General features: G+C 43.5%; 1 protein-coding gene across 4 annotated transcripts in view; it reads left to right on the forward strand.

Moving 5' to 3' along the window:
* LOC111531657 (SH3 domain-containing kinase-binding protein 1) overlaps positions 1-23,365 on the forward strand; it is a 307,782-nt gene that overhangs the window by 214,737 nt on the left and 69,680 nt on the right. For all 4 annotated transcript variants that reach the window (XM_026451886.2, XM_023198963.2, XM_023198967.2 and 1 more), the window contains exon 8: positions 20,722-20,829. In XM_026451886.2, the coding sequence (XP_026307671.1) occupies positions 20,722-20,829 (108 nt within the window). The remainder of the gene's footprint in view (positions 1-20,721; positions 20,830-23,365) is intronic.

Here is a 23,365-nt window from a genome sequence, read left to right on the forward strand (position 1 = left end):
CGCAGCCGGCCTAGCCACTGCACCCGGCTTCCAGTTTGCTGGGGGTTTTTTGATAGCTAATCACACAGCCAGTCTTAACTCGTGCTGCTTGGGCCCATTTAGAGCTGGCTGCTTAAGAAAATCCTTTGTGCTCTATCATTTTGCTTCTATTATTTTGTTATACAACCTGCTGGGAAATCAGATCTCTTGCTATCCCGTGCTTGTGCGGATTTTTACTTTTATTTCCATAAAATGCCTGCCAGCCTTAACCTAGCATTCCAGTTTGCTGGAAGCGATGTGTTCAGATGACAAGTGCCATGTAGGCCACCAGCTCCCGTAACCAGGGTTTGAATCCCAGCTCCACTGTTCTTGGCTGTGTCTCTTTGGGCATGTTGCTTACCCCCTCTGAGGCTGAGTTTCCTCAGCCATAAAGCAAGGTCCATAAAGCTGACTTCACAGGGCTGCTGCGAGGATTTACTCTGGCAGGGAGGGGTCTGTCAGTGGCACCCATAATTCTAGGAATTGTCACTCAACCCTGGCTGCTCTTTCTTGGGCCTTGGAAATGGGAATGGAAGGGCTCTTGTGTCTGAGCCCAGTTTGCTGCTGAGGCTGGAATGCCATGACGTTAAGTAGGTTAAAATGGTGAAAAATCCACCTAAAATCGTTAAGTATTCACAGTGGAGGAGATTTTAGCAAGAATTTGGAAAGAAAACATGTCATAAATATTTTGCTTGCTGAAAGTGGGGAGAATGGAGTCGGAGCCTGTAAAACCCTGCTGACATTATAGAAAACTGTTACTCTTCCTCTAAGTTAGGAATCGCCCAGAAGTTCATTGACATGATTGTATACTATTGCTATTACAAAATGAATGGTTTCACCATGATCTGTTTAATATGCATTCTGATACGCGTATTTATCGGATGTAGGAGTTGAGGTGAAAGACCTGAATTACTGTTCTCTAAATTCTATGTTCGCCGTAGAGGTTCCTGATAGACCCCGAGTTCCTCTGACATTTACTTTGGTGTCAGTGAAGGTGGTTTCCCTTTGCCCTGCTTTTCTGTGCTGCAGCGGGAGTCACAGAGCAGGCTTTGCCCTCATTTTTAGCCCTAGATTGTCAGTTCATGTGGCTTTCTAGAAAGTGAGTCAGACACCTTTAGTGGGTGTGTATGAGCCCTCTGCGGTTCCTGAAATAATATGCAAAGACCCAAACTGTTTCTGTGTGTCGCTGGAAACCAGGAGGAAATGTGGCAACCTGAATGGTTTGTTTTCTAGTTTATTTATAAAGAATTTTTGTGAATTTGGGAACATTTCCACTCGTGAAGAACACACCTGTGTTTAGCTTTTATTTCCAGTCACTCAAAAATAACTCCCGCGTCTGTGTTCCTAGCACCCCCATCCCTGCCTTCCTGATCTGTGCTCAGAGTGTGTTTGAAAAGGTTCTGAAGCTTCTGGGGCTCATTCCCAACTGGAGAAGCTTCCTGGAGAAGGGCTGAGGGCAGCTTGGCAGGAGCTATGCCAGGGCTCAGCTGCAAGGGTGAGATGGCCATTGGAAGATGTCCCATGCTGTGGCTGCTGCCGCTTGGGGCAGAATGAGCCCAGCTATGGAGAGGGGCCATGTTCCCACTCTTGGCCAAAGCCTCCTGGCCTCAGAGCTACAGCTGTTCCTCACAGCTCCTGCTAACCTAGGAGGGAAGGCTTCCTCTGTGATCCCTTTGTAAATAAGGACCTTTAGGTGTTTCTTATCAAACAGGCTTCCTGGGTAGCTGTGTCTTTATCCTTAAATCATACCCAACCCCCGTGTCTTCATTGTTTTAAGCCTATTTGATGACATCAAGATCAACGCTTAGAAAGCTAACATTATTGGTCAAAATCATGGAGTTGTAGAGATAGAGGGAAGGGGACAGAGGCAATATTAGCTAGCATTAATGTTCAAGGAAGGAAGCTGATAGACACACCCTAGAGAAAGAGGGGACCCAGGCTGGGCTCAGTGGCTCATGCCTGTAATCCTAGCACTTTGAGTGGCTGAGACGGGAGGATCACTTGAGCCTGGGAGTTCAAGACCAGCCTGGACAACATGGTGAAACCCCATCTTCACAAAAGTACAAAAATTAGCCAGGTGTGGCATTGTGTTCCTGTAGTCCCAGCTACTCGGGAGGCTGAGGCGGGAGGGTTGCCTGAGCCCAGGAGGTTGAGGCTGCAGTGAACCATAATTGTGCCACTGCACTCAGGCCTGGGGTACAGAGTGAGACCCTGTCCCCCCAACCACAATAAAGGGGAGACCCAGAATATTAGCTAAGGACAGTTAGTGGCATCCCCAACACAGTAGTACAGTCATCTTTCCTTGGACCATGAGGATTATCCACTGAAGATTATTGACAGCGATTTTAATTTGCACCCTGTCCTCTTTCCCTCACAACATTGGTTCACTCATTCATTCATTCATTCATTCATTCATTCATACATTGAAGAATATTTATGGTGTGCCAGGAGCTGTGCAAAATGCTGGGATCCAGTGGTGAACCAAAAATTCAAACCAGGAATTTTGCTTCTTTGTAGGGACCCCAAGTATTTGGAGCTAGACATGCTGTGAGGGCACAGTTAGAACTGCTCCTTTCATCTCTACCTCAACATGTTTTCCTCCCTCCTGTCCCAGACAACAGTTGAACATTTAATTAACTTAATAATAGCTAGATCTTTCTCCAGGACCACAGCTTCCCAGCACAGGATTCTGGACCACTGGCAGCAAGAGCCCAGGACCATCATCACCATTCCCTTTTCCTCCGGAGTCTGCCCGGAGCTCAGCATCTCCCCTCATCTTCACAGCAACCCTGGGAATTAGGTGGGACCATGTGTGTTCTCTCCAGATTACAAAGGAGGAGCAGAGGCCCAGAGTGCTGAAGCAGCTTTCCCGAGGGACTCCCAGCAAGTCAGTGTCTGAGCCAGGTCAGAGGCGTCTGCTGACCCTGGGCCAAGTGCTCTTGGAACTTGGGGGCTGGACAAGGTGGTAACTGTGGGTGGAGTTCGTGTTTCCTGTGGGGCTGAGTCACTCCCAGAGGTGACTCTTGTCTACTCATTGAGAGTCCTCATTGTTATTGGATATCCAGGGCAAGTGTCTGTGGAGTTTCCTTTCTAAGGTAATGACGTTATTATTGTTACTTACCAGAAAAACAGTATTACCATGCCATCACCCCATCCTCTGTTGCTGATGCTTGCATTTTGAAATCTATGTTTCCAATCTGTTAGGGTCAGGACATCACTGTGGTGGTTTCTGGATCATCCATGACTGTATGAGTCCACTGTCACCTCTAAAGGAGTGAAATGATGGTCCATGCAGAGGGAATGATGAGTTCAGCTCAGGGTTGACATTGGTTCTTTTTGTGCCTGAGGCCCACCTCCCTAACTGCTCTCTTCCAGTTTCTTCCCATGCCCGGAGTATTTTGCCTTCCTCTTTTCTTCCCAGCCTGGCTGCCACTTAGCTTTCCACTTGCTGTCGTGGAAAAAAAAAAAAAAAAAAGAAAGGCAAGCGGGAGTCCTGAGGTCCTCCTTCCTAAGACATTCTGTGATCAACTCTGTTATTTTGTTTGTTCTAATATTTATTTCCCCTTCCTGCCTCCCTCCCATTAATTCATTAATGAAATGAAACATGTATTCATGAGAAAAATGTTTTTAGAATTCCTTGCTTCCCACCCCACAGGGAAATAAGGTTGCCTTCACAAAGAGAAGTGGCCTTAGGAATCTCAAGCAAGATCCTTAGCTTGGTAGGAAGAAAGCCGATCAGCTAAATCGATTGCTGGCCCTGACCCTTTCTCTCTGAACTGCTGAAGCTTTTAGCGGAGCTCAAGTGGTAGGATTAAATGTGGTTCCAAGGATGAGGAGTAAATTAGCAGATGTCACCCTGAAGATGATGACATGCTGACAGACCCATTAGACGGACATGTTTTATGAGTGAATGAAGAAGTTAAGCATAGGTCTGGGATCATCTGGGTTTATAGGCATTTGGAAAATGTCAGTGTTGAGCAAATGAGTCATTTATGTCATAGAATGTATTTCTTGTTAGACTGCTTATGTCCTTATTCTAGACAGAAGTCACAATGTATCCCCTCCTCAGAGCATTTGAAACCCAAAGGAATACAATTTGTTGCTGTTGCATCTTCCTTTTATAAGTAGCCAGGACACTGGGACCAGTGAGAAGAATCATTACCATCACACAGACATAGTTTTAAATTAGATGAGGATGGTAAACATAGGGCTTGGGGTGGGAGAAAATATCTTTTTAGTTTACCAGTAGACAGTCGATGAAATGCCACCCCAACATTTTCATGGCCATTATTATAGATGTTTCCTTTGTATCGTGGACAGGTAAGTTTGCGGCTGATGTAAATTCCCAGGTTCATATGCCTACACAAATTACATAAAACTGTCTAAAGAGATCCTGTGTTTGTTCAACATAATTGTCATATCTCTGCAGAATGCTGTGCTTAAATGGCAGGACATCAGTAATCCCCCATCTTGGGACAGTTTTTTTTTCCCCTCTGCAACACACAGAAAAAAAATCTGTAGGTATCTTAAGGAATTAGAGAAACTCCCTTTTTTCCTGTTTCTATCTCCACCCTTTCTATTTGCATTTACTCTGATAGCAGTGTTCTGAGACTTAAATGACATGTTATGTCTAAAAGTGCTTTGGAAACATAAAGGTTAAATCATAGGGCTGGGTGTAGTGGCTCACACCTGTAATCCCAACACTTTGGGGAGGCTGAGGTAGAAGGATCGCTTGAGCCAAGGAGTTTGAGACCAGCTTGGGCAACATAGCGAGAGACTCTGTCTTTACACACACAATATTTTTTTTAAAGGTTGCATCATAGTTATTGCTATGATAAGTTATTAGAAGAAGATGAAAAGACGAATGTCTGGTAACTGAATGTTCTTTCTTGGTATATTGAACTGTCCTGAAATTAAGGTCAGTACTTCCCCTGAAATTCCTTTTCATTATTTATTTTAGCTTTTCTTAGGATGAAAGTAATGTATTATAGTTGTGTAACTCCTGTCTTGTTCAGTATCTCAAAGCTCTTTGCATTCGTATTTGCATTTTATTCAAATACACGGCTTCTGAGATGAAAGTGGCATGGGATACACTTTTTTGTTTGTTTGTTTTTTGAGATGGAGTCTCACTCTGTCGCCTAGGCTGGAGTGCAATGGCGTGATCTTGGCTCACCGCGACCTCCGCCTCCCGGGTTCAAGTGATTCTCCCGCCTCAGCCTCCCGAGTAGCTGGGATTACAGGCAACTGCCATCATGCCTGGCTAATTTTTGTATTTTTGTAGAGATGGGGTTTCACCATATTGGCCAGGCTGGTTTTGAACTCCTGACCTTGGGTGATCTGCCCACCTGGGCCTCCCAAAGTGCTGGGATTACAGGCATAAGCCACTGTGCCTGGCGGGGATACACTTTTAAGTAGTACTTTAAAATTGTATAAATAACACTTACTCTTGGAAAAAAAAGAAACAGACAAATACAAAGAAAAATCAAAATTACTGGTGACCTTACCACCTTCACATACCTCTTAATATTTTAACAATTTTTCTTTCAGACTTTTTCCATATGTGCACATAATTATAGTTTAAAATAAAAATAGGATCATATTATATACACTATTTTGTGATAACCCTCTTTGTCCAAAATACATCATGATTATCCTTGGCAGCACGGGTAAATGACTCCTTAGCATCCTGAATCCTAATGTATGGAGAGAGTACCAAAATCCTCTTTTTTTTTTTTTTTTTTTTTTTTTGAGACAGAGTCTCACTCTATTACCCAAGCTTGAGTGCAGTGGCATGATCTCGGCTCCCTGCCACCTCCGCCTCCTGGTTTCAAGTGATTCTTGTGCCTCAGCCTCCTGATTAGCTGGACTACAGGCCCGCACCACCACACCCAGCTAATTTTTGTATTTTTAGTAGAGATGGGGTTTCGCCATGTTGGCCAGGCTGGTCTCGAACTCCTGACCTCAAGTGGTCCATCCGCCTTGGCCTCCCAAAGTGCTGGGATTACAGGCATGAGCCACTGGGCCTGGCCCTTGACAATCCTCTTTTATGCTTAGTTTGTTTCCAGTTTTAATTTGTGTTAGACCATGTTGCACATAGTCATCACCCTGTTCAACAGTCTTTGTGCACATTTCTGCCACTTCCTCCTAGCTGTGATACCTTGGCAGGTTACTCATCTCTGTGTGCATCAGTTTTCACATCTGTGAAATGAGAGTAATAATAGTACCTACATCCTGGTGTTGTGAAGATTAAATGAGATGAAGTAGGTAAAGTACTTAGAAAGCCTGGGTCCTAATAGCTGCTACATAAATGTTAGCAGTTACTATTTCCTGATGATAAATTGCTCAATGTAACACTGTATTGGTGCATTTTGAGGGCATATTGAGGATACATCCTGAACGATTGTGCCAATTTAGTCTCCTCACAGGAGTGCATGCAAATATATTTCCCTATTCTTGTCATCCCTGGATATTATCATTCTTTTTAATCTCTGCTAATGTGATTTGGGCTCTAATTCTGCATTTTAAAAAATGATTACCAAGCTTGAACATTTTATGCATCATTTCCAATTGATTTTTATAAAAATACCTTATATTCATGACATTAACCTGTCATCTTCATATTACAAATATTTTTTCTTAGTTTATGACTCATGGAGATCTTTAAGAAAAAAGTCATTAAAATAAATGCCTTTTAGACTTAAAATTTTCTCATTTTATAGTTAACTGTATAGTGCAGTAAAATTTGTCCTTTTAAGAATAGTTTTGATTAAGGCTTTTATATTTTATTTCTAGTTGGAAATGGTAGCCAGCTATTAAATGCATTCTTTTTCTGCCTTCCTCAGGGCTTTCAGTGTTTCTATTTAAAGCTTCTGTCTTTACAGTTTTTTTTTTATAGTGGCATTGAGAGATTCCCTGAGGTTCTGCATGGATACGTATAAGGATCCTCATATCCTAGACCAGGGTTTGGCAAACTTCTGTAAAGGGCCAGGGAGTAAATATTTCAGGCTTTGTGGGTTGTGCAGTCTTTGTCACAATTACTCAACTCGGCCATTTAAGAGCAAAAGCAGCCATAGAGGTAAATGAATGGGTGTAGCAGAGTTCCAATGAAACTTTATTTATGGCCACTTACATTTGATTGTCATATAATTTTCATATTTCTTGAAATATTCTTCTTCTTTTGATTTTTAAAAAACCTTCAAAAATGTAAAAACTATTCTTAGTTTGTAGACCATAGAGAAATAGGTGCCAGGCTAGATTTGGCCCATGGGCTGCAGTTTGTTGGCCCTTGAAATAGAATATCTGGAAATAGACTCATAAAAAAAAATCCAGTCAATTAATTTTCAACAAAGATACAAAGACAATTTAAGAGAAGATAATCTTTTCAAGAAATGGTATTGGCAAATTGGGCACCCATAGGCAAAAAAAAAAAAAAAAAAACAACCCAACCTGAACCTATTATACAAAAATTAACTCAAAATGGACCATAGATCTACATGTAAAAGATAAAACATCAAAAGTTATTTATTAAACACAGGAGAAAAGAGTTGTTAGACATGATACCAAAAACACAGTCCATAAAAGAAAAAAGTTGCCAAATGGAACTTCAGCAAAATTAAAAACTTGCTTTGCAAAGACACTCTTGAGAGAATGTTATTGGCTAGTCTATTTTTCCTACAAGGCCGTCTAAACCCCAGTGTTCAGTAAGTAATTGCCTGCTATGTAATTGCGTGGATTTGAAGGACCTTGGTTTCATTCTGAGTCTTCCTGGGAATACCTCTTGTAATACATGGATCACATTGGAGCCTTTTCCTGCCCCTTGCCCTTTCTCCCCCATGGTGGCAGACAGACAGAGCCATACTCCACTGGTCTGTTCTGGACTCAGCTGAGCAGCCCGAGGGCCTGGATTTGACTTGGGAATTGTATTTTTTACTCACTGCACAGGCCTAGAAGCTAAATCAGCTAAGTATAGATTAAAAGGCACCAAACAAGTTTTCAGGCTAAGAAATATGTTTTCCTAGCAGAAGAATTTCTTAAAAGAAGTGTGGATTTGTCTGGTGAAGAATGGAAGTAGAAGATAGGAATTTAGAAATTTACTAATAGTTGCTGCAGCTGGCTTCAGTGTTCTTGACCTTCAAAATGATCATGGCTATGCCCTTCACCTCCTGTTCCTTCCCAGTCCTTATCTGTGGAGTGAAGAATACCACCTTCTCTTTTTTTAAAGCTTTCTTTGTATCTCTTAGAAGTGGTGCAGGAGCTAAGAAAATCTCTTAAAACATAATAATAAAAAATGATTTATGAATGCCACTGTCTACCAGTGAAGCAAAATGATTTTCTCTGATATCTACCATGCTTTTAATGAAAGAAAAGCATATATTTAGATGCAGAGTCAGTGCAGTTCTCTAAACCATAAATGAAGGTAAAAACTCAGCTATAGGATGCAGATCCTGGAGGAGTAGGCTGTACATTCAGCAATGTGCTACGGATGAGCTGAAGGTGCTATTAGAAACAGCTTTTAAGATTTCAGATTAAGTGGTCATCTCAATGTAAATGACCTAGCAAGGTCCCTAGCAACTTTCCCACAAAATGAGAAGTTTCTGTGAAAGTGTTGTTATATAAGTTTACATTCTTGATTATATTTATGTATTTTTAATTTTATCTATTATTATTATTATTATTTTTTTTTGAGATGAAGTCTCACTCTGTCGCCCAGGCTAGAGTACAGTGGCACCATCTCGGTTCACTGCAACTTCTGCCTCCTGGGTTCATGTGATTCTTGTGCCTCAGCTTTTCAAGTAGCTGGGATTACAGGCATGTGCCGCCACACCCGGCTAATTTTTATATTTTTAGTGGAGATAGAGTTTCACTATGTTGGCCAGGCTAGTCTCAAACTCCTGAGCTCAAGTGATCCGCCTACCTTGGCCTCCCAAAGTGTTGGGATTTCAGGTGTGAGCCACTGCACCCAACCACATACTTGATTATATTTAAATGACCAGGAAAAAAATGTGAAAGTACTACCTTAATAATTTGTATTTTGTGTATGACTTGTTCACATGCCCTTATATATAGTTAACATCTCTTGGAATAACTTAAAGCCATCTTACGAGGACATTGGGAAGGTCCTGTCTATATAAGGATCTCCTTTTCACATGACTACTGTGTTTTTTCGTTTTTTGGATTTGTTTTGTTTTGTTGTTGTTGTTGTTGTTGTTGTTTTGAGACAGAGTCTGGCTCTGTTGCCCAGGCTGGAGTGCAGTGGCACGATCTCGGCTCACTGCAACTTCTGCCTCCTGGGTTCAAGCAATTCTCCTCCCTCAGCCTCCCGAGTAGCTGGGATTACAGGTACCCGCTACCACGTCCAGCTAATTTTTGTATTTTTAGTAGAGGTGGGGTTTCGCCATGTTGGCCAGGCTGGTCTCAAACTCCTGACCTCAGGTGATCTGCCCTCCTTGGCCTCCCAAAGTGCTGGGATTACAGACATGAGCCACTGCTCCTGCCCGATTTTTTTCTTTTTTTTTTTTTTTTTTAAGACAGGGTCTCACTCTTGTTGCCCAGGCTGGAGTGTGGTGGTGTGATCACAGCCCACTGCAGCCTTGACCTTCTAGGCTCAGGTGATCCTCCCACCTCAGCCTCCCAAGTATGTGGGACTACAGGCACACCACCACATCTGGCTAAGTTTTTGTAGAAATGGGGTTTTGCTATGTTGTCCAGGTTGGTCTCAAACTCCTAGACTCAAGTGATCCGCCCACCTCAGCCTCCCAAAGTGCTGGGATTACAGGCGTGAGCCACTGCGCCTAGCCGATTACTGATCCTTGAAGTGGATTTATGGGAATAGAAGTTCCTTCATTCCACAATTAGGAAAAAAGGCTAAAGCATAAACATTTTTTAGAAGACTTAAGCTTGGATATGTTGCAAAGGAAATTATGAAATCAATAAATAATTCTGATATATTTTTTGTGTACAAACTATATACCCATATTCCACAACTCTAGGAAGTACCAAATATGAATGGTCACCCAGGAGTTGGGCCAACATGGCAGCATCTGTTGGGTGCTGTTCTCTGAAGAGGCTCCAGATAGAAACAGTTTTTTCTTTTTCTTTTTTTTTTGAAACGGAGTCTCGCTCTGTCACCCAGGCTGGAGTACAGTGGCACGATCTCGGCTTACTGCAACCTCCATCTCCTGGGTTCAGGCGATTCTCCTACCTCAGGCTCCTGAGTAGCTGGGATTACATGTGTATGCCACCACGCCCAGCTAATTTTTGTATTTTTAGTAGAGACGGGGTTTCACCGTGTTGGTCAGGCTGGTCCTGAACTCCTGACCTCGTGATCCACCCGCCTTGACCTCCCAAAGCGCTTGAATTTCAGACGTGAGCCACCGCTCTCGGCCCTAGAAACATCTTTTTCTAAGAGGAAAACAGACTGTGTACACAGAGGCCCTTAGGGCCTCTGCCCTTGGTTGTCTTCTATGAAAATCCCCACGGGCCTTCCTGATCCCTGCCTTTGTGATATTGAATACCTGTGGAAGTCCTGTTCTCTTACTGGGGACTGATATTTGATTTAAGGATTTTTTTTTTTTTTTTTTTCGTTTCTTAATGACATCTGAACTCAAAGGTTACTTCTGTAACATTTCCTATTCTATGTGCTATGAGGGTAGGGGAGTGATTTCTTCAGCTCTCCTGGGTGGATGGGAAGGGCCTTAGGTGGCTGGAATCACCTCTCTGGGCTGATGGTCTTCAACAACCTTTGGCCTCCAGCAGTATGTCATAAAAATACTACTATTTTATGTGTGTGCCATTATGCGAGAAAAGCTAGGTGGCACTAACTTACTGCATGTATTTATCCTTCTATATAAAGATGTTCAACAGTGGCTCTACTTTACCTTAGGGAATACTTCACCTTCCTTGTTAGAGAAAGGAACATATGACTGGCAAAGGAAACTCCAGGATAATTTAAAACCCTTGTATGTATCTTCATTTCACACATTCTTTCTCTAGGACTTCTTTTGGGAATTAGACCTTGAAATAGCTCAGACTTTTAAAGATAGAGCTGAAAGTTCTATTATATCTAGAATGAAAAAGTCCAGTCTAATTAAAGAAACAATCTTTTTGAGGGAGTATACAACTTGGGGTTGCAGCTACGATGGAGTAAAGGGTAATTAGACTTCTCTTCCTGCCATAGACAACTCTAACATTGGCCAAAACATATGAAGTGGTTGTTTTTAGGCATTGTACAATACATATCACAAGGATGTGATCCTGGAGACAAGGGAAGCATAAAAGTGAGTTTTATATCAACCCTGGCTTTTTACCTAGAGGCACTTTCTAAATTGCAGCACAGGGCAGTGGAGCCCAAACAAAGAGCAGCAAACTCATTTATTGGATAGAGGAAACAAGTTGTAATTCAGGTCTGCTGGGGTGGCTCAAATTTTCAGGGCAGGGAACTGCAAAAGAATGAGCTACACAAGGAAAGAGTGTCAGAAATGTATAGATCTAGATGCTTTGGCCAAATACTAAGCCTGGCATCAGTAGGGCAAGACTCCACTAGGCCTGGCAGAAAATAAGAACTTGGAGGGGCTGTGAGCTGAGTGGATATCCCACCAGTAATGGGAGATGTTAGAGTTCTAGCTAAGCAGAGTAGAAAAACGCGAGGTGCTGAACACTTCTGGCATCCAGTTGAGAACCCAGAAAAGCTGGCCACAGGAACAGCACTACCCTAGACCCATTGTAACAAAGCCCAAAAACAAAGCCTAGACCCATTGTAACAAAGCCTAAAAACTCGCCCGGTCAAGCTGACCTGCAAGTAACTTGCCTACATAGCAGAACTCAACACTCTTGCAGGGAAGACAACAAAATCCAGTCTTTCAACAACATAGCATGCACAGTCACTGAGATAATATAATCACAAATGACTAGATCTATGAAGAAGCAGGAAAATATGAGGTGGCTTGGAGAAGACATTGGGGTGTTTCTGAGTACTGTTTTCAGGCATTGATACCTGCTTCAGTTAATATTGGCATGCCCAAGAGGAAATGTGTTTACTGTTTTTTGTGTGTTATCCACCCAATTTTTTGTTACTAGTTATACATTATGTAAAACGAACAAAGCAAAAGTTAGTATAGCAAAGCCTATAAGTTGTTGCCTGCTAATTTTTTTGTAAGTAGTTCAACTCTGGGTCATGACTTCATTGTATTACAAAAGAGTGAGTGACTGCCAGTCAGGCGTTGTGGCTCACACCTGTAATCTCAGCACTTTGGAGGGCTGAGGTGGGCGGATCACTTGAGTTTAGGAATTTGCGACTAGCCTGGGCCACATGGTAAGACCCCATCTCTACAAAAAATTTAAAAATTAGCCATGCATGATGGAGTGTGCCTGTAGTCTTGGCTACTCGAGAGACTGAGTGGAAGGATTGCTTGAGCTCGAGAGGTTAAGGCTGCAGTGAGCCATGATCGTGCCACTGCACTCCAGCCTGGGCAACACAGTGAGGCCCTGTCTCAAAAAAAAAAAAAAAAAAAAAAAAAAATAGTGATTGACTGCCTAAGCCTCAGCTATCCTGTGATGTTGGCATTTGGAATGTAGTGTTTTCTTGAGTGAGCTTGTCCCTACAACTGTCTCCTCAGGCTTCTCTCTTTAATTGTGTTCTGCCAGGCATTGCTTCTGACACTGAATAGTAGTCAGTGTAGTCCTTGTTTTTTCCTGTTACCTTATAAACCATGATGTGTGACTGAGCCTCCTTTAGTAACTGATTTATGGGGATGTAGAAAATTCTGAGCAGAAATCCTAGCCATGCAGAATAATTGCATCTCTTGGGGAGGTGTTAACAAGCAGAGGCAGAAATGAGTGCTTCTGGGCTCCGGCTTCCATGGAACTTTCGCTCAATAGCCCCCACCCCCAAGCTCCATGTAGAAGGCGTTCATTAGCACATATTAAATGTCTGTTTCCATACTGCTGGTGGATGCTGAGGGTGTGAGGCCCCCTGGGGGCATGCTGAGGCTCACTTAACAGCCTCACCCAAATCGTCCAACACTCACTTTCTCCTCAAATGATTTATCAGTCATCAGAGAAGGTCATGAAGAACAGCCATGCTGGATAACTTCTGGGGAATTGGGACTGGGGAGCCTGGGGGCAGCTGACCACCAGAAGTGACTGAGCAGAATACATTTCTTTTTCGTTTGCATCAAGTGGTGAACCCATTTTCATGTTTTCAGTTTTTGGTTTGAAATGTCTGTTTCTAAGCCGCATGTTCCCGTTTGAACTCAAAGAAGACACAGTGCCTGAGAAAATGTGGCCTACCTTTTTGGGGTAATTTTAAAGTTTTTGCCACAATTTTGAATAAATAATAAATTCAGAACCGATCAGCAAGTAAAGCCTGATCATATAGATGAAACTTCCTTTGTGTAGTAGTTCTATACCTGCTTCCCCCTTGTTCAGTTTGACCTCACTTCTGATGTTTGAAAGTGGAGAGAAGTGGAACAACAGTCTGGAGGAAGATTGGGCCGTTCATCTCTTCAGTCAACATTTATTCAGAATTGATATGTTCTGGGCACTATGGCAGGAATTAGATGGAGACAAAGGTGTGAAGATAAGAATCCTCATTTTCAAGGAGCTTTTTGTTTTCAGGAACCTTGTGACTCAAAGTATGATCCACGGAGTAGCAGCATTGGCATCACCTGGGAACCTCTTAGAAATGCAGAATCTCAGACTTGCCCCAGACCTACTGAATCTGAATTGGCATTTTTACAAGATCCCTAAGTGAGAAGCATGCACATTAAAGCGTGAGAAGCGCCCATCTTAAATCACTGATTCTGTCTACACACTGGAAAAACCTAGGGCCATCGTAAAAGCACCGATTTCCTGTGCCCATTCCCCACCCCTAAACTGTGACTTAATGGGTATGGAGTCTGGCCCAGGCATCATCATTTTCTTTTAAATTCCCAGGTGATTCTAAATGTGCAGCCAGGTGTGAGAGCCACTCATCTAGTATATGGCTTTGTACTCTTGACAAAACAGCCCAAGATGAGATTGTAGCTCATTCTGTTAACCAATGTACAAGCTAGGTGGCAAGTTTGTCTTTTGTACAGATTTAAAGTGCCTAGACTAGAGGTAGACCCACCAGGTCTCACGTGGCCCTCTCTGTGCCCACAGCTTGTATGTCAGGGAGTTGCTGTCAGCTGTGTAGAGTGCTTCGGCCAGGTTACACGGGGCCATGCTGGCAAGATTGAACAGACTGAGGCCCAATACTGAAGTCTGGGCAAGGCCTCCTTCCTCAGACACACCCCGGGGCCTTGGCATCCCTCCCCTTGGCCCACCTCCAGGTGTGTGAGCTGCTGCCAGGGGGTTTCACCCGAGGCAGCAAGGACTAGGAGTGACTCCTTGGCACTCGAGGATGGTGCTGGGTCATGTGACAAATGCACGTGAGTGTAATTAAGCAGCTCTCCTGGTCACATTATCCCTCAGGGATTCGGACCAGGCCATATAATCACAATGATGATAATAACAACAACCAGCTCTTATGTTACTCTTTATACTTTGCAAAGATTTTCACATGTGTCAAGAAACCGAGATCCAGGGAGCTTTCGTCACTAGTGAACAGCTTAAGTGTCACATGGCCCATGCTTGCTTTGTTCCACCTCTCTCTGAGTTCCACTTGAACATGTCAGGCAAAATAAGGAGTGGCTCCCTTGTGACAAAGTGAGTTCCCTGTTATAAGCAGTATGCTAGGAGAGAGTAGATAACCTGAGATGGAGCAGAACATGGAGGCTGGACTACAGAACACCTAATGCTCTATTCATTCATTCCCTAGAAGGAAAAACATCATTTGCACTTTATAGGGAAAAGTATATGTTACCCTAATACCTCCCTGGTGTTGAGGCATAGAGAAACCATTTTGGCCATTTTAAGGACTTGAGTTTGAAAGAGTAAAAATGATATGTCAGAAATATGATTTCTTTCCATATTGCTAAGGGTTTAGGTCGACTTTTCCCTGAGTTCATGCTAATAGAGCTTATGTCTAAACAGCAGCTTTCTGGAGGCTTCATCTACATGCTGCTCCTTTTCTCATTTCTACCTCCCACCTCATTCAGAGTTCATCCCCTCACCTGCCTGCAATGCCCTTTCTCATTTCGTATTAGAGTCTAAAACTCCATGAAGGTGACTGTCGTCTGAGTTATGCCTGGGGTCCTGGTGTAATTTATTAATGGCACCCCGGATTTGGAAACAAATTATAGTACTTGGGCCACATTACCTCTCTCCTCAGTGGTCAGCTATTGCCTCACCGTCCTGCCTTCACTCAACTCCTACCGTCTTCCTTGGGGACATCCACTTCCACCCTGATGGCAGTCAGGTCTCACACGTGGTTGATCACCTGCCCCTCCTTTCTGCCCCTGTCACTCAGTGGGTGCTGTCTTGCCTCACGCCTCATATCACTGTTCAGTAGATGTTGGAGGGGCGGACTTTGTTCCAAGCTCTAATTCCTGTATATTCTCTTCCATGAGCACAACTTGCCTCTCTCCCTCTTCTCTTCCTTTACGCTCAGCAAGTCTGCCCTTGACCTTTCTCATTACCTCAGTTCTTGCCCTCGTTCTCTGCTTCCAGGCTGCCCAGCTTGTCTTGGTCCCACTTGTTTGTAAATTCAGCCTAGCACTTGTGCCAGTGTTTCTGTGCCATTCTGATTCACTGTGTCTGCCTCTCCCACTGGACTCTGAGCTTGGGAGCCCCACAAGGACATGATGGTTTTCTTTTCTCCCCTGGATTCCTCTCCTATCCTGCACATTTTAGGAGTCTAGCCCAGCCATTGGCACTTTTTTTTTTTTTTTTTTTTTTTTTGAGACAGAGTCTCGCTCTGTCCCCCAGGCTGGAGTGCAGTGGCCGGATCTCAGCTCACTGCAAGCTCTGCCTCCCAGGTTCACGCCATTCTCCTGCCTCAGCCTCCCAAGTAGCTGGGACTACAGGCGCCCGCCACCTCGCCCGGCTAGTTTTTGTATTTTTTAGTAGAGACGGGGTTTCACCGGGTTAGCCAGGATGGTCTCGATCTCCTGACCTTGTGATCCGCCCGTCTCGGCCTCCCAAAGTGCTGGGATTACAGGCTTGAGCCACCGCGCCCGGCCCACTTTTTTTTTTTTTTTAAATTCCCAGGTGATTCTAAATGTGCAGCCAGGTTTGAGAGCCATTTTAGGTTCTCAATAAATAAATTGAGGTCAGGTGCTGTGGCTCACGCCTGTAATTCCAGCACTTTGGGAGGCGGAGGTGGGCCGATCACCTGAGTTCTGGAGTTCAAGACCAGCCTGGCCAACATGATGAAACCTCGTCTCTACTAAAAATACAAAAAAATTAGCCAGGCGTGGTGGCAGGCGCCTGTAATCCCAGTTACTTGGGGAGGATGATGCAGGAGAATCGCTTGAACCTGGGAGACAGAGGTTGCAGTGAGCTGAGATCACGTCATTGCACTCTAGCCTGGGCAACAGAGGCAGACTCTGCCTCAAACAAACAAACAAATACATAGAATTTGCTGCTATTTTATACTTCTGAAAACATAGCCCTCATACAAGTCTCTCCATCTCTGCCATCAAAAGGTTAGTTCTTTTGTCTGGTTTGTTGAAGAGGAACTTATTTTCACTTCTCATTTTGCTGTCAAAATTATTCCTGTTTCCCTTAATTTAGCTTGTATTGCTGGGGGAAAAAAATGCCTTGCTTCTCTGTAAATCTCTATCCCACTCCAGGCATCCTGACCTTGTGCCTGCTTTCTGTCCTATAGCAGACTCCTTTTTTTGGCATTTTTTCTTGTTTTTTTTTTTTTTGTTTGTTTGTTTTGTTTTTGTTTTTTTTTTTGCTTCTACTAGTAGCACTAAATTACACTGGCAGTTTTCTCTTTTGACTGTGCTTATCTCATCCATGGGCCTTGTGTTTATGCTTGTACGAATCAGAACAATTAGACATATTGTGTTCTCCCTTCATGCTTTCCTTCTCTTCTTTGAATTATGCAATGAGTAGCATTGTTAGTGTTTTCCTTAAGAAGCAGAATATAGATGGGTCATCCAAGCCAGTCATCACCAAGGGGAAATATGAGACATATAATGTCATTATATACCATTTTCTCCCGTAGAAGTGTATGGGTTCTAAATTTATTCTGGGCCGGGCTCGGTGGCTCACGCCTATAATCCCAGCACTTTGGGAGGCCAAGATGGCAAATCACCTGAGGCCAGGAGTTCGAGACCAGCCTGGCCAACATGGTGAAACCCTGTCTCTACTAAAAATACAAAAATTAGCCGGGTGTGGCAGTACATGCCTGTAATCCCAGCTACTTGGGAGGCTGAGGCAGGAGAATTGCTTGAACCAGGGAAGCAGAGGTTGCGGTGAGTCGAGATCACGCCACTGTGCTCCGGCCTGGGCGACAGAGTGAGACTCCATCTCAAAACAAACAAACAAACAAACAAACAAACAAACCAAAAACCCAACAACAACAACAAAAAAGTTATTCTGGATGGGCTTTTCCTTATTAACATTTTCTGTATTGTTTTTCTCACATGTGAAGCAAAAAAGGTTCTTGGGTTATTATTTGCGTAAGACTGAGATGAAGCATGGATTTACACTGTTTAAAAAGTTTGAGGCCAGGTGTGGTAGCTCACATCTGTAATACCAGCACTTTGGGAGGCCGAGGCAGATGGATCCCTTGAGCCCAGGAGTTCAAGACCAGCCTGGGCAACATGGTAAAACCCCATCTCTACTAAAAATATGGAAAATTAGCCAGGCATGGTGGCATGTGCCTATAGTCCCAGCTACTCAGGAGGCTGAGGTGGGAGGATCGCTTGAATCCCAAGAAGTCAAGCAGTGAGCCGAGATCATGCCACTGCACTGCAGCCTAGACAATGAGAGTGTGATCTGTCTCCCCACAAAAAAAAAAAAGATAGTTTTTTTGAATGCTTTTTGTGGGCATAGTTCTGTATCAGATGACCTGAAATGAATGTGAGAGGAAGACCAGTCCTCACCTAAGCAAACCATTCACACATGAAAAGATTTCAGATTATTGCAAAAACTGTTAATGGTTCTCTCCTCTTTTGGTACTAGAGCACTTATTTGATACCTGTTACCCAAAGGACCTTGCATAATATTGTATGTCTGTCTTTCCCATACATCTCTAAGCTTCCTGGGGTTAGAGATCATGTTCTCTGCATCTGTATGTTTAAGGTTTGATGCTCACAGAGCTTAAATATATTTTGCATTTAGTAAGTGTTTGTTGAGTTGAGTATCATTAAGTGCAAATTGACACTGTACTGAGCATTAGAGAAAAGAAAAAGCATTCATCATAGTCAGTTTCTTAAAGGTGAGTTTCAAGTTGAGTTTTGAAGAAACCTAATTCCAAGAATTAGGGTCAAAGAAATTCTACTCCCAGCTCCCTTCGTAAGTTTTTCTGGTATCATTGATGATGTTTGTAACATCCTAGGGTCAGAAGAACCTCAGGAGCCACCAAATCCTGCCACCGCTCCTTTTCATAAGTCCCTTCTTTGAAGACTGATGCTAGTTTTCAGGGGGTGATGTGACATGGGCAGGACCAGACTATCTACTTAGACTTCTCACTGTCATTTTTCCAGAAAGATAAGCATCCTTTCATGTTGAAAGACTTTTGGACCCTTGTTTTGTTCTGGGTAAATCTGAACTTGATGCTTCAAGGGTCTTTGTTTTTTTGTTGTTGGTTGGGGCTAGAATTTATAGTCTGTAACTAAGGACTGATTTCCAAAATCTGCACTCTCTTCTAAGGGGTCAGCTTATCTTTGTAACATACCACTGGGACAGTGGAAGGTGGTGATGAGTTACTTCCCACCTGAGGTGGGCCTTATGCTAACTTATAGAGAATCCCTATGAGTTTAGGCAGATAGAGGCCATCCTGTTCTACAGTAATTCAAATATTGGACTGCAGGAGATTGCAGAACTCTCAGGGCTAGAAAGAGTCTGCATTGATTCTACAAATACTTATTATATGAGGCATTGTGTACATGGCTGGGGGTATAATGGTGAAAAATCAGATGTGTTCCCTCACCTTGCTGGAATGTATGATCTAACAAGGTACAAATGAGCCATACAAGCCATGGCTCTCCCAGGGCCCTACAGCAAGGCCTTGAACCAGCCACACATCTAGTGCTTGAGCCCTTTTCTAATCCCACTGGTGTCGTGGAGACCATGGGCTCTCCATGGGCCCTGAACATGATCTCCTCTCTTTCTCTATCACCTTCTTGCTTTCCTTCTGTGTTACCAGCGGGGTTTTTTGTTTGTATTTTGGAAAGCCTTTGCTCATTTTGAGCTTCAGCTGGAAGTTGTTGATCACAACTTGGGAGTCTGCTATAGGACAAAAAGCAGGTGCAGGGTCAGGATGCCTGAAGTGGGATGGAGATTTACTGATTACAGGGATTTTATTCAAGGAATTTCATATTTGACAGTGGTGTGTATATTATACATATACTAGGCAGGAAGCATTGCCCAAGTGGGGAGGTTTACAGTAGGCTGGGTGAGTCCTGGATCTGGTGGTGGAAGTAGAATTGGACTCAGAGGACAAATGTGAGACATATGATAAAACTCCAGCAAATGGGACTTCCAACCAGTTGAAAATGGGAAAAACTAGAAGTGGTTTTGTGGCATGAGGTTGTGTGCCCAGGAGAACCACAAGGCCATTAGGCTCATGAAAAAGGCCAGGCTCTTGCCATTTTTGCTCATTGTCCTTTCTCTAGCACCTAGCTCAGTGTCCAGCACAAAGTAGATGCTTGATAAATGTTTGATGAATGAATGAACAAAATAGAGATTATCCAAAGGAAGCAAGTTCACTCTGGAAGAATGAAGAGCATTATTCATTCATTTCAGATGCCAACATTGTGTCCTGTAAGGTGGAGGAAGTGATTTCCATGATGGCAACTGTGCGCCATCAACATCCAAAGGCGAAGGTGAAGGAGAGCAGTGCATTAATGAGCTTGTGTAAAGTATGATTTTTCTTCTGGTTGGCTGACTGTCACAAAGCCTTTTTTTAATTTTGACAAGCTTTGTGACAGACTAATCACAGAGGACATTTATGCATGTGATATTTTCTAAGCCATATTTGCAGTTAATGAAATACTTTTATTTCAGTAAAATTAAAATGAAGAAAACACATATTCTCCCATCCTTAAAAAGGAAAGGCTGGGCGCAGTAGCCCATGCCTATAATCTCAGCACTTTGGGAGGCCGAGGTGGGCGGATCACCTGAGGTCAGGAGTTCAGGACCAGCCTGGCCAACATGGTGAAACCCTGTCTCTACCAAAAAATACAAAAATTAGCCAGCCATTGTGACACGCGCCTGTAATCCCAGCTGCTGAGAGGCTGGGATGGAGGAATCGCTTGAACCCGGGAAGCGGAGGTTGCAGGGAGCCGAGACTGCACCACTGCACTCCAGCCTGGGCGACAGAGTGAGACCCTGTCTCAAAAAAAAAAAAAAGAAAGAGAAAAAAGAACACCTTATTGATTCAGTGCATCTAAAAGCAGCACTGGGTTTTGAGTTCCGGCCGGCAATGCTAAGAGGACTTAAGCTTTTGTTTTCCCCTCTGACTTTGGAGTTTGTGCTGACTTGGTAACCATTGTCTCATTAACACGGACCTCTAGGAAAGGGCCTCTGTTCTCTTGAAAAGGGGTGTTAGACCCCTCTGGAGGCTGCTTTCCCCCATCTCTCACTCTGTGTTCTCCTGTTTTCTAGGACTGCATCGACATAGGCTGGTGGGAAGGAGAGCTGAACGGCAGACGAGGCGTGTTCCCAGATAACTTTGTGAAGTTACTTCCACCAGACTTTGAAAAGGAAGGGAATGTAAGTCTCCCTGGCTTTGATTTCAGTGGAGTTGTGGCACCCATGTTGGGACTTAGGATGGGGGAAATTTGGTGTAATGTTGAAGAGCACTGACATTTGAACATTCAACAGGCCCAGATTCTGAGCCCTCGGCTGCCATATACTCTGTAACAAGTTTCATCATAGGATGCATCTGTTAGCTGGCAACAGTGATCTCTACTCTGGGGTTGTTGCATATGTAAACAAGATAGTGCGTGTAAAGCACTTGGTGCAGCACTGGCACATTCAGCACCCAAATAAACTGTGAGAACCTTGGGTGCTCTTTTTGATAAGTGGACTGCCAGCAGCATCCCACATACCATGGTCCTTGGGGGTGGGAAAGTAGCCGGTGTTGTGGAAGTGGCTGAAAAGCACAGTGTAAGGCTGAGGATGCAGGGTGAGGCCTGTTAATCTTTCTACACTATATGTGTACATGTGTGAGTACACCCACACTTATCCGTATATGTGTATATACACAGCTCTCATCCCCGGTTTCTCTTTTGTTGTAGGAGCCCATTTGACCATGCCACTGTTTAAATCAACCACTCCGTCTCTGTTTGCCTCACTCCAGGTGTATTATTTCCCTGCTGACGATGTAATAAGAAATGTTGGGAAGTTAGAAGCACTTTCCAGTATAAGGGGGCAGCAATCCCATATTCAGGGCTCTTTGCCCAGGCTTTTGCGTGGCCTCTGCCCACCTTTCCCAGCCTCCGCCCACTTCATGCCCATGGGGACTCTGTTACTGGACGGTGCTGAGCCTGATCTTGCCATGGCACCATTCCAGTAGGGCTGAGGTGTGGGAAGGATAGCTACAGTGCTTGTGGCTTCGTTGCCAAGGATACTAAAGTAGCATTTAATGGAATTTGTGCTGCTTTGATGAATGGATGTAATTGTTTAAGAAGCTAGATGGTGTTGGCACCTGCCAAGATTATGGCCCACAGACCATTAGGTTGGTTTAAAGGCTAGGTTAGCCACACTTGGTAAGCTTTTTGATTACTTTCTTTCTTGTATTGTTTAGGTGAAGGATGTTCTTTTCCACACCTGTTATTCTCTCCTGGAGTCTGAGTTTGGGTTCTAGAGAATCTGGATTCTGTTTCCTAATGTTCCCTAGATTCTTGATACTTAAAGTGAGATCCATGGGCCAGCAACAGCAGCATCACCTGAGAGCTTGTTAGAAACGCACAGACCACCCCCCCCCCCACCCCGCCCCAGACCTGGTGCATCAGAATCTGCATTTTAACGGCGTTCTCTGGTGATTTGTTTGCATATTACAGTATAGGAATCACTGGTATAGAAGCAGGTATCTGTCTAAGTGATGACAACCCACATTCTGGTTTCCTCCTCCATCCCCCATATTTTAGGAGGGAAATAAATTCACACAACAGAGAAGAGCTCATCATTCAGTAAGGAAAATTTTCACCAAGCAAAATCACTTGAAATGTTTTTATTGATGACTGTAGCAATAGTGGATTTTCATTTGACAAAATCAGTCACTGAGAAGAACAGATACTAAACACTTAGTAGTGACTGCATAGGAAATGTTTTGAAATAGTAGGACGCAGGAATGAGGATGGCAAACATTACAAAGAGTACAGTGGTTGTGACCCTAGGCTGTGGCATCAGATAGATCTGGGTTTGAATCCTGGCTCTGTCACTTACTTGTTCTGTAGCCAAACCCGAGTCACTGAATGTCTCCAAGCCTCTGCATTCTCATCCATAAAATCATAAGAATAATTGTACCTACCTTGTCAACGTGTTGAGAGAAGATTTACTGGGATGATGCACATAAATTCTTAAACATGGTGCCTGGTAGTTGGTAAATGCCTCACACAGATGAACTGTTCCAGTCTTTATAATTACTGTTTACCACGAGGGTAGGAAGGCTCTAGCTAAAACTGTGAAGTAATGATAGAAGTCTGACTCTGGTTCTTTTTGCTCCAGCTGATCAAATCAACACAGTTATCTTGGTATCTTGGCGAGCTTCCCTGGGAATCCAAATGCATCTAAAAACTTTGATAAATAGCCATTAAAAATAAATCTAGCAACTTATAAAATGTATTGGTAGGGACATGTGAGCACAAAATGGCATAATCTTTGTTATTTATTTGTCTTTTTTTTTCTTTTTTTCTGGATCTACTGCCTGGCAAATGTTTTATTTTCATTCACTCATTCAGTATTTATTGAGTCCTTTCTCTGGGCTGGCCACTGTGCTGGTTGATTGAAAGTGAAGCATGCTCATGGGTACTGTCCTTGTGAGCTTAGAGTTAAGCAGTTAGGTCTGGCGTTTAGAGCCATGGAGACCTGCCAGACTCTTCTGAAAGGACACCTGATATAGGCCTCTCCAAGTGAGTGGAGGCAAGGGGGTTGTCCAGTCTGCCTGTACCCCGCTTCTCCCCTATCTTTGTGAGGCTGGTAAAAGCTAGGCACATCCTGAAGCACTTGGGTGCCAAGACCTTCATAGTGACTCCTCTCCCTTCGACCAAGGAATCTTAGCAAGCATACCATCCTACTAGACATT

Source organism: Piliocolobus tephrosceles, chromosome Y (assembly GCF_002776525.5).
Source record: "Piliocolobus tephrosceles isolate RC106 chromosome Y, ASM277652v3, whole genome shotgun sequence".
Taxonomy (NCBI): Eukaryota; Metazoa; Chordata; class Mammalia; order Primates; family Cercopithecidae; genus Piliocolobus; species Piliocolobus tephrosceles.